This window comes from Caretta caretta, chromosome 6 (assembly GCF_965140235.1).
Source record: "Caretta caretta isolate rCarCar2 chromosome 6, rCarCar1.hap1, whole genome shotgun sequence".
NCBI classification, from domain to species: Eukaryota; Metazoa; Chordata; order Testudines; family Cheloniidae; genus Caretta; species Caretta caretta.
This window is the reverse complement of record NC_134211.1, coordinates 35,011,532-35,029,119: the sequence shown is the minus strand read 5'-3', so window position 1 is coordinate 35,029,119 and position 17,588 is coordinate 35,011,532. Positions and strand designations below refer to the sequence as shown.

Here is a 17,588-nt window from a genome sequence, read left to right as displayed (position 1 = left end):
AAGATATTGAACAAAACCGGCCCCAGGACCGACCCTTGGGGCACTCCACTTGATACCGGCTGCCAACTAGACATGGAGCCATTGATAACTACCCGTTGAGCCCGACAATCTAGCCAGCTTTCTACCCACCTTGTAGTGCATTCATCCAGCCCATACTTCCTTAACTTGCTGACAAGAATACTGTGGGAGACCGTGTCAAAAGCTTTGCTAAAGTCAAGAAACAATACATCCACTGCTTTCCCTTCATCCACAGAACCAGTAATCTCATCATAGAAGGCGATTAGATTAGTCAGGCATGACCTTCCCTTGGTGAATCCATGCTGGCTGTTCCTGATCACTTTCCTCTCATGCAAGTGCTTCAGGATTGATTCTTTGAGGACCTGCTCCATGATTTTTCCAGGGACTGAAGTGAGGCTGACTGGCCTGTAGTTCCCAGGATCCTCCTTCTTCCCTTTTTTAATGGCTCTGTACTTGAGAGGTATTTTATAATTATTTGACTGCTTTGGATGGTCAGTTGAAATTATAGGGCTGGCTTTTCATGCAAGTCAAATAGACAAGAAGAACCCATCCAAAAAGTTATAAGGCAAATATGACAGGCCTCGATGTGAGGATATTGACTTCACTGGAATTGTGCTCAGTTATACTAGAACTGAATTTGGCCCAGATTCTTTTAAGGATAGATTAGACTTCCTAGTAAATGGGTTCATATTTCTCCTACCAGGCATAGAAGCCTGGAGCATTTTTGATCACAGATATGAATAGGAAATGAGTGAAAAAGGAAACACACAGGTGGAATAACTGAGTTACTTGACACATCCTTCTTGGACTAATTCAACATTTATTTGACAGGTACAGATGAAAAGCACGGAACAGGCCTTCTAAGATTTTGACTCTCTTGAGCCTGTCTCAGCATCCACAGAAGGATGCTGGCAATACCAAATAAGCTTGGTATACAGCAAGAGTGAGTGTTCATACATCACACTGTTATGTGATGCAGAACCAAAGAGCCCAATATATAAGTCATCAGGGCATCTCTGGTCAATACATATATATTATGAGTGTGCCACAACACGGGGCCTGATATAATCTATTGACCGCAGCATGTCAGTACATTAATGGCCTCATAATTTAGCTGGGAGCTGTAGTGGAAGTCTTATTCCACTAACTGTGTACTTCTGAAAAATGCCTGAAAATAATGGACCATATGACAAAGCATTAGAGAGAACTCTAGAGCTCTAGAGTTACAGAGGCTTGCAAGAGACACTGCATTAGGAAATAAAAACACACTGTCACCTGATCTTCATAGAGGGAGTGGTATTTGGTTCCCTCTTCTGTTCGTTCTTCATTTCTTCTTTTCCACTTGTTTGCTAAGCTTGTAATGAAGGAAGAAGTGCCATGGAAATGCAAATCAGCTGCTAATTTAGATTTTAAATATTGAAGTGCTTACCTGCTTGGATCACTGCTCTGCACTTACCAAAGATATCTGATTTTCTGGGATGGAGATTTTGTTGTCAGTAATGAAAAAAATTAACAAAAATGCTGCATTATTACAAAAGGAAATTGGAATCAATACATTTTTTCATTATTTGATCAGCTGGAGACTCAGATGTTGCCAGTCTCCACTGTAAGATTGTAATTTAGGCTATGTGTGCACTTGGAAACTAAGCAGTGTGTGATAGCACTGGATTATGTGCAGTTGGTCAGGTGTGCGCGCTAACTATATGAAGTCTTTCTTGTGCTTTTGCCCAGCATCCACACTAGTGTTGTTCTAAACCATCTCATTTGAAATATCCTCGAGTACCTATCTGACATCTCCCAGAGGCAGTGGATTCTGAGAGAATTCAAAAGGCCACCAGTCCACTTTGGGCCAGTAGTGTGTAGACTCATTGAACTGATTCATCTAGTTCATATCCATGCTGGCACTAAAAAGGAGAGAAGGCCTATAGCAGAAATGAGCATGGAAAGAGTGAAGTACGTCAAGAAGATGGCAGAGGTTTACTCATTCAAACAGCGCAAGAAGCATAACAAGAATAGTGATGATCTTGAATCGAGAGAGGAAGGTGCAAGTAACCATAGTGACAATGGAATAAAATGGCAGCACTATGTCATTAATGTCAATAATAATAAAGGGAAGGATGGTTTTATAGTTAAGGCACTCAGGAAATCTGAATGTAATTCTCAGCTCAGCCACAGACGATCTGTCTGACACTGGGCAAGTCACTCATCTCTCTATGCTACAGTTTTCTGTCTGTAACATGTGGATAATACTTCCTTTCTCCCACACTTACTGTATCTCTGTGAGCTTTTCAGGGTACAGACCGTCTCATTACGTGTATGTGTATGTGCACTGACTAGCACAATAGGGATCTGATCTCAGTTGAGGCCATTGCTGAAATGTTAATATTAATCGTGTCCCCTGAGCTGTCCCTGTTTTGGTGCAACTCTGCATCACACTAGCATTGGGCAATATGCCCAATTTGGTCCAATGTGTCAGAACAACAGCGAAGTATTAGGTTTATTATGGTTAAGTAATTTAGATGGAAATGCTGTAGGTACATAAAATTACTCCATTGGAAATGTGTATAAAGTAAACTAAATGATAAATATTTCACCTCATTGCTTTTCTATGTTCTGAGATGAATAGTTTGTCTATACAGGATATTGAGACTTTGGTTTCATAAGATATGTGCTCCTTCTAGGAGGGCCCCTTTGAGTCCCATGCATATAAATTACACATATAATCCTGTGGTACCTAAATTCTCACTTACTTATTTCATTCTCCATCCCAGAGGCTCAAGGTGATCAGAAGTCCTTCAGAATGTAAATTTCTTATGAGACTCCTTGCAGAGCCTTTCATCTTTATTGGAAGGAAAAGCTCTTTCAGAAACTGAGTGGTGTGCTCTTAGATAAATTGCTCAATAAATCCTTCATTCTTTGTAGCAATGTGGATTGTGAGTCGATGGAGCTATGCCAGTCTACGCCAGCTGAGGATCTGGCCCACTGATGCTGTTGGGACTGCTTGTGGGACAGGGTACATCATTAGTAATGGTATCAGAATCTGGCATTATGTTTTAGTCCATTTGGGACTGATGCTAAGTGGTCCTGGGCACTTTTAGGGAGTTTCATGGGCCCTCAACTCCCATTGATATAATAGAAACTGAGTAAGAAGTTCAGGATTTAATCTACAAACAACAAGAGCATACAGCATATGTTTAATTCAGGGAAGAATTTGATCCAGCTGTTTTCTCTCTAAATGCACTCTTAACCTCACACAGACAAGTGTCTTTATTATGAATGTTTCCTTCTCTCAGGTAAATATGATTTTCTTGCAAAGAAATTGAAATGATTAAATATAGTCCATTCTAACACACATTTGGTTTCTTTTTCTCTCTGTCTATTCTAGCTGCAGAATTCCCTGAAAAGTGATTTGTGCCTTGATCAGGGGCCAGACACAGAAAATATTCCAATCATGTATATCTGCCATGGAATGACACCACAGGTTAGTATGACTAATGATCTCATATATGGCTGCTGCTTTTAGTAGGCTGTGTAGGAGGAACCATATTGTAACCATCAATGTTTTTTTCCTGCTACAGTACCTCCTTAGGCTGTTTGTTAGAGATTTTATAGAAAATTGGAACATTACTTGTGCCATAATGTCGAGAATCACTTGTGTATTAATTAGTGCTTTGACAAGGAAGCTTATTTATTCATTTTGGAAGACTATAAGCAACAAGAGGCATGAATTAGTGCTACATTTAGCAGGAATTGTTGGCATAAGCTTTTGTTATTTATCTCTTTTAACTGTGTCCCTGATATGAATGCAACAGTAAGCTCTAAAGAAGATATAATTGTATTTATAGCAAAATTTTCTGTTTTGGGCTGCTGTATTTACTGTCTTTGTTCTGGGAATTTGAAAGGTATAGCACCCTACTTCAAAGTGCATTACAGACATGTACAAAAAATAAATTAATACCTGCAAAAGCCCTTTATTCCAGGCCCTTTTTACATTCCCTAACACACGCTCATTTTGTTCAGAATGGGTCAGACTCAAATTATCAAAGCCCTTGCATTTACTGAAACAGCTGGATTTAATAACTGACAAATAAGAGTTTGAACATGTAGCCTCTTCTTGAGTGACTAACGATCTGGACACATGTAAAAGCATTCTCATGCAGCTACTTAAACTACCACCTGCGTGGTCCAGAACTTGCCTGTCAGAGACAGACCGTGCAAAGTAGTTGATATTGGAAGATCACTTAAACAAAAATCTATAGAAGAAAAATAGTCATATTTTGATTACATGTTGTAGAGCAAAATACCCCTGCGTTTTAGAATACATGAGGGTGATTGAAAGCATTTACTCCCTTCCTTTGCTAGTGCCTAGTAATAATCAGCAGAAAATTTTGCTCTGGTTGTTTTTATGCAAGCATTGTACAAAAGGACTTTGATACTCTTCATTTATATAAATGTGTGGGATGTGGTGCTGTTCATAGAACCATCAATTACTTGATTTGATTACACAGCAAAGGAGGATCATAACACTAGCTAGCTAAGACATAAACAAGTGCACATTGAAAAGGTAGCATTGATCTTCCATCTATGGGTAACTTAGTTGGAAACTTAAACCTGATGAAATTGTTGGTGTTGGTTATATAATACCTTGCAAAGTTATGTGTTCTGCATTTTCAGCTCTGCACTGATTTCCTTTACTGAGAGCTTTTAATATTGATCCCTAGAGAGATCCTGCTTGAGTAAATTATGAATGATGAAGAGAAAAATATCAGAGAGTCCCATTTATCACATGCATCCACTGCATAGACTGCAGCTTATTTTTCACATAAGTATGCTGATAACTAGTGTGTTGCCTCCAGGAGCTTTTTAAGCTGGTCCTCATTGTTAGCTAAGTAACTACCTACCTCTGATGTAAATCACAAGTTTGCTGGAGTCATTATTCTTCACCTTCTGGGAAGGTGCAATAATTCTCTTCTGGCATATCATCTTGATAACAGTCTACATACACTGTTGTAAATTAAAATTGGAAATTTTAATTATAGTTAAGTGGCAAAAAAAAGCCCCCTTAGTTAGCACCGTTCAGCATTCACTGTAAACTATTTTTGAATGCCAGTCAAAGCTCTGCATAAATGAGATATGGGTAACAAAAATATGGGGATGGGGGAGAGAAAGAAGAACCCTCTTGATGGGAGCATGCTCCTTTCATAATTACAGTGTTGTTTGCATCTCCTCACCCATTAACATGATTTCAGGGTTTTTTTTAAAAGCTATGATACTGTCTGACTCTGCCTGGGATTAGAAAATGCGTGAGATCTCTCTTTAAAGAGGAACTTGCTGTTTCCCCATTCAGGGACATGTACTTGGCCAAATTGTGTGCCACTACAGTAGCACAAAGGACCCATACATTTTACTGAATAGGCATCTGGAAGATTTCCTCTGTGTAGAGGGAATCCCCGTATTTATGGCATAGACCCAAGCCTCTTCCCAGCAACTGGCACAGAGGGAGTGGTTGGTTCAAGGTCCCTTTGTGTAATCTGGCAGCTCACACCTGTGGCCATGGACCTAACACAGTATGCATCCGATGAAGTGAGCTGTAGCTCACGAAAGCTCATGCTCAAATAAATTGGTTAGTCTCTAAGGTGCCACAAGTCCTCCTTTTCTTTTTACTTAGTGTTAAGTTTGTTGAAGAAGAAAAAAATAGTTGGAAAGCAGTAACACTGTTTAATGAGGAATACTGGCCCAGTCCTGAACCCCCAACTCATGTGAGCAGTCCCAGTGAGACTAGTCAGTGGGACTCATAGCAGGGGCCAGGACTACTGGTGTGAACAGGCGTTGCAATATGAGGCCTTGGCTAGAAAAATCCCATACGCCTCATGTCCGAGGTTCATTCGTTTCTTAGGCTACGTCTACACCGCGAGCATGGGTAGTGGCAACAGAAGCATGGCTTGAGCGTGCTGAATACTCAGTGCAGCTAAGCCATGACTCTGCTGCCATGGCCTGTGCTACTGCAGCTTACCCTGCTGTTTATACTCACGCAAGGTCTGCATACACAAGCAGGGGAATCACACCCCTAGCTCATAGTGTAGACGCAGCCTGACAGGCGTTTTGGCTCTTCCAAGACCATTCTAATATTAGGGAGAGGAGGTAATGTGCAGGAAACTGTGTGGTTTAAACAATGTTCTACCCTGGTCCGTGATGCAATTTTTACAACTTCCTTAATCCTTTCCTCTCTTAGAAATTGGTTTCTTCCTTCTTAAACCAGTATAAAGTGCTCACTGGAGATAATCTTTCATTTTCCTTATAGGACCCTATGCATTTCAAAGTGCACCGATATGCTGACTAGAGAGCTTCTTATAGCTGATTACCACAAGGCCAGTGCATGTATCCTACAAGGAGAAGAGTCACAGTAAAATAAATAAATAAAAAAAATGTGCATAAGCACACTCCAGAAAAATCATTATAGGGTAATAGCATAAGATGCACCGGACCAAGAGAAGAATTCAGGGCTTGTCATGCATTTCAGTACTTTGGTTTTCACAGAGCATTCATATATTTGATAGATTTAATAGCAAATAAGTCAGGGGTAGAATGCATTTTAATAAAGGATGTGTTTGTGGACTTAAATAGAACCCTTAGAAATATGTATGAGGATGAATTCATATGATCATAAAAAACAAGTTAAAAATGGAAAAGACCCATTAGGTCATTAGGCCATCTGCTTGACAATTCAGGATTTTTCCCTAAGCTACTAGTATTTGTTCCTATATTTTCTCCATTCTAGTTTTAAATATTCCAGGCTGAAGAGCTTCCTCTATTTCCCTCGGGGGACTATTCTACAGCCTGTCAGGAAGTTTTCCCTGATATGCAGCCTAAATTTTTCCTTTCTTCTCATTACTTCTAGCTATAGCCTCTTTTTCCATCATGAATAATTTCTTGCTCTGTGCTAACCCCTTTCAAATCTTTGAAGACTCTGATCTAGTTCCCCTTTTACTCATCACTTAGTCAAGCTATTTGACACCAGCTCTTGAAATTGCATAGCTGTGGAATGTGTAAATGGCTACTCTTTTCTTTTAGCATGATTCACACACATGGGATGATTACACTCTTTGAAAAGGGAATTGTGAAGTTAAAATATAAGAGTGCATAGCACTGTTTTGTGGCCAGTGGCAAGTATGTCAAACATCCCTTTGTAATTAATAATGCTTTCAAAAGTGCCAAAGAACTGCTCTCAGACTGCATAATGGAATAACCAGAGATTGTCTCACTGCACAAAACAACAGCTGTTTTTAAGAGGCATTAGAATTAATAATGAGTGAGCCTAAAATGTTTGAGGTTAACCAAACTTTCACCAACTCCCTTCACATGATTGCTGTACTACTTATAAAGAATTAATATGTATTATTAGCCCTTCCATACAAGAATCTCAGAGTACGTGAATGAATGAATAAATATGCCTGTGAGTATATTATTGTCACCATTATACAGATAGGAAAACTGAGGCACAGTTTTTCTGTGGTCATGCAGTGAGGCAGTGGTGGAATGGAGAATAGAATTCAGAGAATCTTGACTCTTAGTCCCCTGTTCTGTCCACTAACAAGAGCTACCAGGCCAACATGACCATCTCCACCCAATTTCTACTACGTGTGACCCATATCTTGTCTTCTGTTATTCAGCCTTTGCAACTGGCCAATTTGTCATTTGTCCCAGCCTCTAGCTCTCTCCATCCCACCAGGACTCCTAGTCTTTGCTTCCTGTCTTTATTTTCAGCTTAGTATTTTGAGGCCAAATTCTCTGTTGGTGTAAATTGCTATAGCTCCATTAAGTTCAACAGAACTGCACTAATTTGCAGCAGCAGAGAATTTGGCTCATAATTGTTTTTTAAAATAGAAACAATGGAGAAAAGGAGAAAAAATGCACACTTACATATGCAGAGCAGGATATGTTACAATGAAGAAAGGTGAAAATTGGCTTTTTACGTACATATGTGATTTAAATGCACATGTTTAAAGTTGTCATAAACTTTGCGAGTGGGTATGGGAGTTGGTGTGTACTTTATACAACACAAAATACTCAGTAACTTCTCATTCTTTTCAATCAATGTAATTATTCATTGGACTCCAGATGAAAATGTTCCTTTCTGTTATGTTTGGAAGCATAAATCCTACCCAGTTTGTTCTTCCTAACAATGGAATGTATCCAGAGGCAAAGAGTTTTTTCAGCTTTGTAAAATAATTTTGTGGCTATTATCCAAGTATCTATAAATATTTATGTTCCCACCAATTTGCTCCTTTGAATATTAATAAAGGCATAGTCCTAGTTGGACTCCTCCAACTGTACATTCATTTTTTCTACACCATGGAGCTTCATAAGTTCCCAGAATGTGGGATGAAGTAAAGGCACCAAGATGCAGCAGAGAGACGACTGTATGCTGCAATGCATCTTGAATGGAAGGAGGATTTAGAAGCCATAGATGAGGGAGACTGAGGCAAGGAGGAATGAGAGAAAGCTGACCAGTCAAACAGAAGAGAGAAAGATGCTAGTTTGGGGCCACACTATATTTTAAAACCCATAGGAGCGAGTTTCAGAGGTTGGGTCTACAGAGTTGGGCTCGCAGGGCTCGTGCTTTGGCTCCAAAAGCAGCAATGTAAAACATTGCAGCTCAGACTGGCGTTCTGGCCCTGAAGTCCGGGGGGGAGGGAGGGTAGGCTTCAGAGCCCAAGCTCCAGCCCCAGTTGCAATATCTACCCAGCTGTTTTTTAGCACCATGGCATGAGCTCCGCAAGCCCGACTCTGTAGACCTGAGCTCTGAGATGCAGTGCAGTGGGTTCAAATTAGAGTGTAGATACACAGTAAAGGGCCAGATCCTCAGCTGGAGTAAATTGGTGTGGCTCTATTCTAGCCCAAAGAGTTTATGATAGAAGAAGTAGAACTAACTTGATCACTTCACTGCTCCTTGATCCTGCCTACGCTACACCATGATGGGGTGTCAGGATTGAATGGATGTCACTTCCAGAGAGAGGAGTAAACAAGGAATAGAAATAAAAAAGAATAATAGTGAGTGAAAATCCTCAGCAATAAGGGGATGGTTTGTTTTCTTCATAGTCCCTGCCCTCCACTTCCATCCCACCAGAACAGGAAGGGCTGACAAGGATTTTACACATCTTGATTTAACATTCACAGTTAGCCCCTCATTGGGGCTTTTCAATATTAACATATGTTAGAAGTTAATTTAAAATAAAACAATGGTCATTATGCAGGAATTGTGCGTCTGCATGGAGGTGTTCTGCAAGGCATTCTACCTGGAACTTGTGCTGACTACATTAGAGCTGGTCAAACAATGAAAATGATTTCACTCACAATTTTGTAGAAGTTTTAGATTTTTCAATGAAAAAAAATTCATTTTGTTTCAAATTACATTTTGGTTTTTTGAAAAATGAAAATTTGAGTTAAAAATGCAGTGAACATTTTCATTTTTGTTTCCGTTAGAATTTTTTAAAATAAAAAACTCTAAAGCTTCCTTGAAATCGTATCTGTTTTCATTAAATATTTTGATGGAAAATGTTTTGGGTCTAAATATTTTAAACTGCTCTAATCTAAGTCACTTCCAAGTCATCAAGAATGAAGTGCTTACCTCCATTGCACCCACTACTAGCTCTGTATGCAACTTGTTCCTGCCAGCACTATTACACAACCTGGGAGAAAGGTCTGCTTTAAGTGAACTAATATATGCTCGTAAAGAAAAGTCTGGGTTTGGTTCCATTTGGAGGAAAGACTGAAGTTTAAGACCATGCTTATTCATAAGAATCAATAAGCTGACCCACTGGATAGAATTAGAGATGGGCCCTAGCAGCAATATTCAGATCCCAATTTTAAACTTCTGGCTTTTCGCATCCAGGATTTTGGTTTGACCTATTCTAGAGATAGGCTCAGTTGAAAAATTGGGATCTAGATCTTACGTTCTTCTGTTTTGATCATGCTCTTTTTTTCTACCTCGACCCCCCAGTGGATGATTGGATGTGGCACTTTGTTTTGGGCTCATCTCTAAAACACTCAGATCCTTTCAAGAGTCGTGATATCATCTAGCGAGTGCAGCAAATAAATGTTCCACCAACCAAGCAATTCATGGATAACTATTTGTAATGAAGTTAGAGGAACAATACAGGAACAATTAATTATGAATCTTTTAGTTTTCTTTTCCAGGTGTATCTTCTAGAATGGCTATTGCCAAGCTCTTTTTGGATACTGATGAAAATATTCTCATCTCCGTAAATTGTCGCTTCCAAGCAGTATAAATCCTTAAGTAGCTCATCCTCTCCAGGTCCTGTTGTTGCATACCAGTTTACATGGATTGAGGGGACCATTTTATATATTACTAATACATGAATTGTAATTGTGTCCTTCATTTCAGTTCAGACCTTTCATGGTACCTTTCAGTTAGTATCAAAACGTGGAAATATTAAGCTAAGCTGAACACACAACTCATTTTCCCTGGGATTCTTTCCTTTGCTGCCCACAGAATGCTAGGGTATTGCTGTCAGGGCAAGTTTTAGAGGCAGAGAATTATTAATATTTAAGAAAAGCCTATAGCTTTGATGGTTTAGATCCCTGGCTGACTTATAGAAGAACATGCATTCCTTTCTCCTCTATCTGAAAAATTACTGAGTGCCTGTAAATTTCTTTAGCACAAGGGCAGTAAAGAGCTCCTGTGGGAAACAGCACTGATGTATATTTTTAGAAATCATGAGGTCTCTTCTGGTTCACAAATAGGACCAAGTTCCTCACACAACACTCGGCTTCAAGACAAAACCTGTAAGCTTTACAAACCTACATCATGTGCGGAATTTTCCTAACAGAGGGCCTGCTTCTGCTACCTCTGAAGTTAATACTTGTTTGGCCACTGATTTCAGTGGGAGTAAAACCAGATTGAAGAACATATGGAAACCTGCAGATCTGTATTAAAGACTAACCTTCAAATGTTCAGTATTGAAGTATCAGCTCCCTATGGATGAGACATGCCTAGTGAAGCCTCTCACAAAGAATTTTCTAAGGAATTATATAAGGCACAACAGCTGGATTCATAGCTGTCAGTCACCTGTGAACTAAGAGCTGATGTTTATGAAAGGAGTTGACTTGTTTTCAAGGAAAATGATAAATATTTTTGTCTTTTGCACATATGAGTGATTGATTACACACAGACCCTATGCAATATCCTCTCTCTTGAACATGGTGTTACACATTGTTTTGAAAAAATAAGCACAGCCCAACTTTTTAATTGTGAGAATTCTGCCCAAAAAGAATGTGCAGAAGACAGAGCAACTTTATAACAACGGTCAGTGCTACATCGCTGTGAAATGAGTTTCAAATTGTAAATTGAAATGTGTGTGTGACTGGCTCCATGCTCTTAAGAGATGTCAAAACCTAGAGAGTGAGTTTCTTGAGTTTGCTGTTGGAAAATATGATTTATTACGATTTTTATTTTATTTATGAAGTTACATAGTTCCCTCAATATACCGACTGCTTTACAGTACTAAAAAATTAACCAGTCCCTGTTCCAAAGAACGTCTGGTCTCAAGGCACAATGAGTACTAAAACATTATAATACAGAGAAAGCAAAGGCTACTGCATGGCCGTTATAGTTGGAATGCTTCATGAAATGAAAAGGATTTTAGCAGCTCATTAAAGAGGACAGGAAGAGAGTTTGGCACAGGCATTGACTGGGAGGCTGCTCCAAGTGCATGCAAGTTCTTTGATGCAAGGACTGTTTCTTACTATGGGTTTTTTAACAGTGCCTAACAAAATAGGCAATAATATAAATAACAACAACAATAGGTATGATGCCAAATCCTCAGCTCATAAAAATCAGCTTAGGTCCATGGACTTCAAAGGACCAATGCAGATTTACAGCAGCTAAGGATCTAGTCCCTAGATTCTGGAGTAGACAAAAGATAAAGAACACTGATAGGAGAGAAGCATGAGCCAAGTATAGGGAGCAGGTGGGTGTACATTGTAGGCAGAAATTAATTTTAAATCACTGTAGGCTCTGCACTGTAGCTGTCAAGCTGGGAAAAAAAGAAGGTAAAATCTCTGCAAAAGCTTTTACTGAATGGAGCCTTAAAATAGCAAATAGCTAAAATAATATGATTAATTCATTATGCCATCAGGTTTTGGTATCTTATTATGATCCCATATAACATTTCTTAATTATCCAGTGTGAGGAAGGGCATGCAGTTTCGTAATTATGGTTAATTTATATAGTTTCTCTTTTACTGTGACTTTGAGTTCTTTGTTTATATATTCATTTTACCTGAGCAAATTCCCAGGTTGTGGGGAGGGTGGAGTAGTTTGGAGGGCATATCTGGATAACTTTTTGATTTATTATAATAAATATATAACAAATGAAAGAAAGGGAAGTTGACAGTAATGAATATAAATCTGAAGTTAGGAATTGTAGAATATTCATAAGGGAAGCAGAGACACACAAGGAGAAATTTATGGCCCGCTGAATTAAGTACAATAAGAAGGAGTTTTTAAAATGTATTAGGAACAAAAAGAATCCTGACAATGGTACTGGACCATTACTAGATAGAAATAGTAAAATTATCACTGGTAATGCAGAAAAGACAGAAGTGTTCAATCAATATTTCTGTTCTGCATTTGTGGGTAAAACAGATGATATAGTTTCAGCATGTGGTGATGAAAACAATCTTTCCATTCCACTGGTATCTCTGGAGGATGTTAAGCAACTAAAGTTAGATATTTTCAAATCAGCATGGCTAGATAACTTGCATCCAGGAGTTTTAAAAGAACTGGCTAAGGAGCTAGCTGGACTGTTACTGTTTACTTTCAATAAGTTTTGGAGCACTAGAGGAAGTTCCAGAGGACAGAAAGAAGGCCAATATTATGCCAATTTTTAAAAGAGTAAATGAGATGACCTGAGTAATTATAGGCCTGTCATCCTTACGTGGATCCTAGGCAAGATAATGGGATGACTGATACAAGACTTAATTAATCAAGAAATAAAGGCAAATCAACATGGATTTATGGAAAATAAATCCTGACAAGCTAACATTATATATTATTTAAATGAGATTACAAGTTTGGTTGATAAAGGTAATAGTGCTGACGTAATATAGTTAGACTTCTTTAAGGTACTTGACTTAGTACCAGATGATATTTTGGTGAAAAAAATAGAATGATATAAAATTAACATGGCACACAGTAAATGGATTAAAAACTGGCTAACTGATAGGTCACAGAATTTAATTGTAAATGGGGAATCATCATCAAGTGAATGTCTCTCCAATGGGGTCAGTTCTTGGTCTTATGCTATTTAACATTCTTATCCATGACCTAGAAGAAAACATAAAATCATCACTGATAAAGGTTGCAGATGACACAAAAATTGAGAGTGGTAAATAATGAAGAGGACAGGTCACTGATTCAGAGAGATCTGGAATGCTTGGTAAACTGTGTGCAAGCAAACTGTGTTTTTTAATATGTCCAAATGTAAATGTATACATCTGGGAGCAAAGAACTTAGGCCATACTTATAGAATGGGAGATTCCATCCTGGGAAGCAGTGACTTTGAAAAAGAACTAGGGGTTGTGATGGATAATCAGCTGAATGCGAGCTCCTTGTGCAACACTGTGGCCAAAAGAGCTAATGTGATCGTGGGATGCATAAACGGGAATCTCAAGAGGTTATTTTACTTCTGTATACGGTACTGGTGCGACTGCTACTAGAATATGTTGTCCAGTTCTGGTGGCCACAATTCAAGAAGGATGTTGATAAATTGGAGAGGGTTCAGAGAAGAGCTATGAGAATAAATAAAGGATTAGAAAACATTTCTTATAGTGATAGGCTCAAAGAGCTCAGTCTGTTTGGAGTGAGTTGATTACAGTCTATAATTATCTACATGGGGAACAAATATTTACTATTGGGCTTTTTAATCTAGCAGAGGAAGTTATAACAGGATCCAATGGCTGGAAGTTGAAGCTAGACAAATTTAGACTGGAAATAAGGCATAAAAATTTAACAGTGCATGTAATTAACCGCTGGAACTACTTATCAAGGGTCCTGATAGGTTTTCCATCACTGACAACTTTTAAATCAGGATTGGATATTTTTCTAAAAGATATGCTCTAGGAATTATTTTAGGGGAAGTTCTTTGGCCTGTGTTATGCAGTAGACAAGATTAGCATCTAGGTAATATATTCAGATATAAAGACATCTGAACTAGACCTTGTAGTGGATCAATATGGAAAAGACTATAATCATCATGTGTTTGATCTCACATAGCGTGTAACTTCGCTGCAACATTTTTTGAAGCTGTTTTCTTCTTTAAACTTGATTTTATAACAAAAACAGATTGAGCGTTGTGCTGAAGTCCATACTGTAACTCAGGCAAAGACCTCAGTGCCAGATGAGGACTGCAAGATTATTGATCCTATTCGGGCCAAGTGAGCTCTCTGGAATTTCTTCCCAGGGGATTGGCTGGATTCAAGACATTTAATGTTGTTGTTTATTTCCACTGGTTCTCAAATAAATGTACCCAGCATGAGGTTTTTGGGTGTGTCTCTGGTGGGTGTGTCCACTTCACTTCAACCCCAGTGTGACATTACATCCCATATTCTTCATAGAAATATGGTTATGATATGAATATGGCATAACTAAGATATACTTTATGCAAGGTGGCTCATATAAGATATCATTGGAAAGGTTCTGATTTACTGAATGTGATTATCCAATTTGTATGCATGTATCATTTCTGTATCTGAAGTTAGGAATCTTGACTATGTAACAATTACAACTGTGTGTGTACTTGGGGAAACGCCAACCAGACAGTAAGCAATCAGCCTTAATGGGCCATTAGAAAAAGACAATGAGTCTTTGAAGATGTGGATCTCCCATCTGCCTGGAGTTCCTTCCTGTGGACATGACAAATAAACCTGGTTTCATAGTTGCTTTGGCACTGCAAGGTCAGGTTTTAAGATCACCTGATACAAAATACCACCTTGGACACTGGTACTTTTCCTCTGTAGGGGGATGGGGATCAAACAAAGGTTTCCCGCCTCAGGTAAATTCTTTTTAAGGCTGGGGAGGGGGTTAATCTGGACTCTCCTCCATTGCCTACCCAAGAAGAAAGACTGCTGAAAGTACCTGAGGGGAAAGGCAGGGGTGAGTCCAGAGTGAGACAGAGAGGTCCTGTCTATAAGAAGAAATAACTGGAACTCTAAGCCACAGAAACTCAGCAACTTGCCTAAAACAACATTTAGGGTGAGAAATTAATTCTTGAAACCAGTCTCTTTAAGATTTTAAGCTTAGTATGAATGTTTTGTTTTATTCGCTTAGTAATCTGCTTTGTTCTGTTTGCTATCCCTTATAATCACTCAATAACTGTCTTTTGTGGTGAATAAACTTATTTCTTGTTTATAACATAACCCAATTTGTGCAATCTTTATCTGGGGGGGGGGCAAGAAGCTGTGCATATCTCTCTTCACATTGAGGGAGAGGGCAAATTCTTATGAGCTTGTGCTGTGCAGATCTTTCTATACAGTACAAGACAATATACCTTTGGGTCTGCACTCCAAGGGAGGTGAGCACCTGAGTGCTGGGGCAAGTCCCTTAAGATGAGTCTTCCAGAGCTGACCTCCTTGTCTGTGTCTTTCTGCAGCTGGGTGTGGTCCTACCTGTGTATGTGCACTAGAGGAGGTTTAAGAGCCTGGTTCAGCAAGGCAGGGTAAAGGAGTGCTACGCTGGTGGAACAGGTGGGCTCAGTGGTATCCCAGTACATCAGGTGGCACCTTAAAGGGGGGCAGCCCGTCACACCCAGTGCTCACCTCTCATAATGCAAGGTGCCAAATCACATCAACCTTGTTTGGGCAATTTGCCTCTAAAAATATGTCAGTGCTGCTCCTCACTCAGCCACAGGAGTTGATGGGGAATGACATGAAGCACATCTCTCTGGGGGCTGCATGTGCTTCCTCTGGTGTTGTTTTGGAGCTGGTCTTTTTGAACAAAGGTTTTTTAGCTTCATAGGTATAAATGATGGAGCCAAAAATAATATCCATTGTCCACAGCATATATTGACATGGGAGTGAGAAGCTAGGGGTTTTGAATGGAACTTGGGACTTCCTAGTAGTAGGGCTAAGTGTTATCTTGCCTCCAGTTTGTTTTAGGAACTGTATCAAACATGGGAGTTAGATATTATTAATTCACAGTGTAAAGGGACTTCAACTCAAAAAAGCATAAACAAAGAACCCTTTTCCTAGTTTCTGACATGATATTAGAGCAGGTCATTTTCTCTGTTCTGCTCCACCGAGAACATAAGCTATAAAACTGTATTATTCTGGATCAGAAGAACTCTATTCAACCCTCAGTTCTGAAATAATTGAATGGAAACTGTTTGTTTTTTCCATGTTTGAAAATATGTGGTGGTGTGATATTATGCATGCCTGTGACGGCAGAAGAACTGATCATTTTGAACGGAAACTCAGTTACTAGTGAGATAAAATTGTTGAAAAACAGTAATTTCTTCTTCGAGAGGGACATTGATTTTCTCATTTGGGGATGCACAATATTTATGTATTATTTATTTCAACAGACTCCAATTTATTTTCTTTAGAAGACAGTTCTGCTGCAGAACTTCCACTTAGTTTAGTAAATAGATTTAGTTTAGTGAATAGATCATGGATTTTAAAACACACTTAAAATTTGCCTATATGTCTAAGTAATCTGTATTCTTTTCTGTTATACTGGATTATTACTGAAGGTGATATAGAGTGGTGAAGATAGAAAATACCATCACAGGCTATTTGCTGCAACCAATCACCTGACAAAGGCTATATTAGGAGTCCTGACGTTCAGGTTCCAGGAGCTAACATGAGGCTTAAGAGCAAGAATTCAAAGGTTGGTTTTCTCAGAAGTGCTGTCAATGTTTAGGACCAGAAGGAGGCAGATTAGGAACTTGAATGCAGGGCTGAAAACTTGAGGCAAATAAGGGCTTGTCTCCACTGCCACTTACAGCACTGAAACTTTCCTCAGGGGTGTGATAAAACACCACCCTGAGCGATGCAAGTTTCAGTGCTATAAAATGGCAGTGTAGACAGTGCACTAGCGCTGGGAGCCGCGATCCCAGTGCTGGGAGCTACTCCCCTCGTGGAGGTGGGTTTTTTACAATGCTAGGAGAGCTCTCTCCCTGTGGTGGAGCCGCAACTAAACAGCCACATTAAAGTGCTGCCGTGGCAGCACTTTAACGTCGGCTGTGTAGACATACACTAAGAGTGTATTTTAGGAAGCTTTAAGGTCTACTTCAGGAACATATAGGCGCTAAACGGATGGGCAAATAATTGCCTCCCTTTTTATAGATATGGAAACTAGAGCAGAGAGCTAAGAAGTGACTTGGCCAAGGTCACACAGAATGTCTGTTAAAAAGAGCCGGGAACAAAACATTAGTTTCGTGGCTTCCCATAATGTATCAGACCCACAAGATCGACCTTTCTTCTAAAAGGAAGGGAGACATAGGTGTAAGGAGAAAAGGCTAGAGGGGATGGTTTAAGCCAGTAGCAATACTT

General features: G+C 39.2%; 1 protein-coding gene across 6 annotated transcripts in view; it reads left to right on the top strand.

Annotated features, from left to right (window-relative positions):
- GALNT18 (polypeptide N-acetylgalactosaminyltransferase 18) overlaps positions 1-17,588 on the top strand; it is a 387,970-nt gene that overhangs the window by 298,413 nt on the left and 71,969 nt on the right. For 4 of the 6 annotated variants that reach the window (XM_048854232.2, XM_048854233.2, XM_048854234.2 and 1 more), the window contains exon 9: positions 3,404-3,499. In XM_048854232.2, the coding sequence (XP_048710189.1) occupies positions 3,404-3,499 (96 nt within the window). Of the gene's footprint in view, positions 1-3,403; positions 3,500-6,319; positions 8,347-14,382; positions 15,456-17,588 lie in introns of those variants that run through there. The other 2 variants (XM_048854235.2, XM_048854237.2) reach the window with 2 other exon arrangements.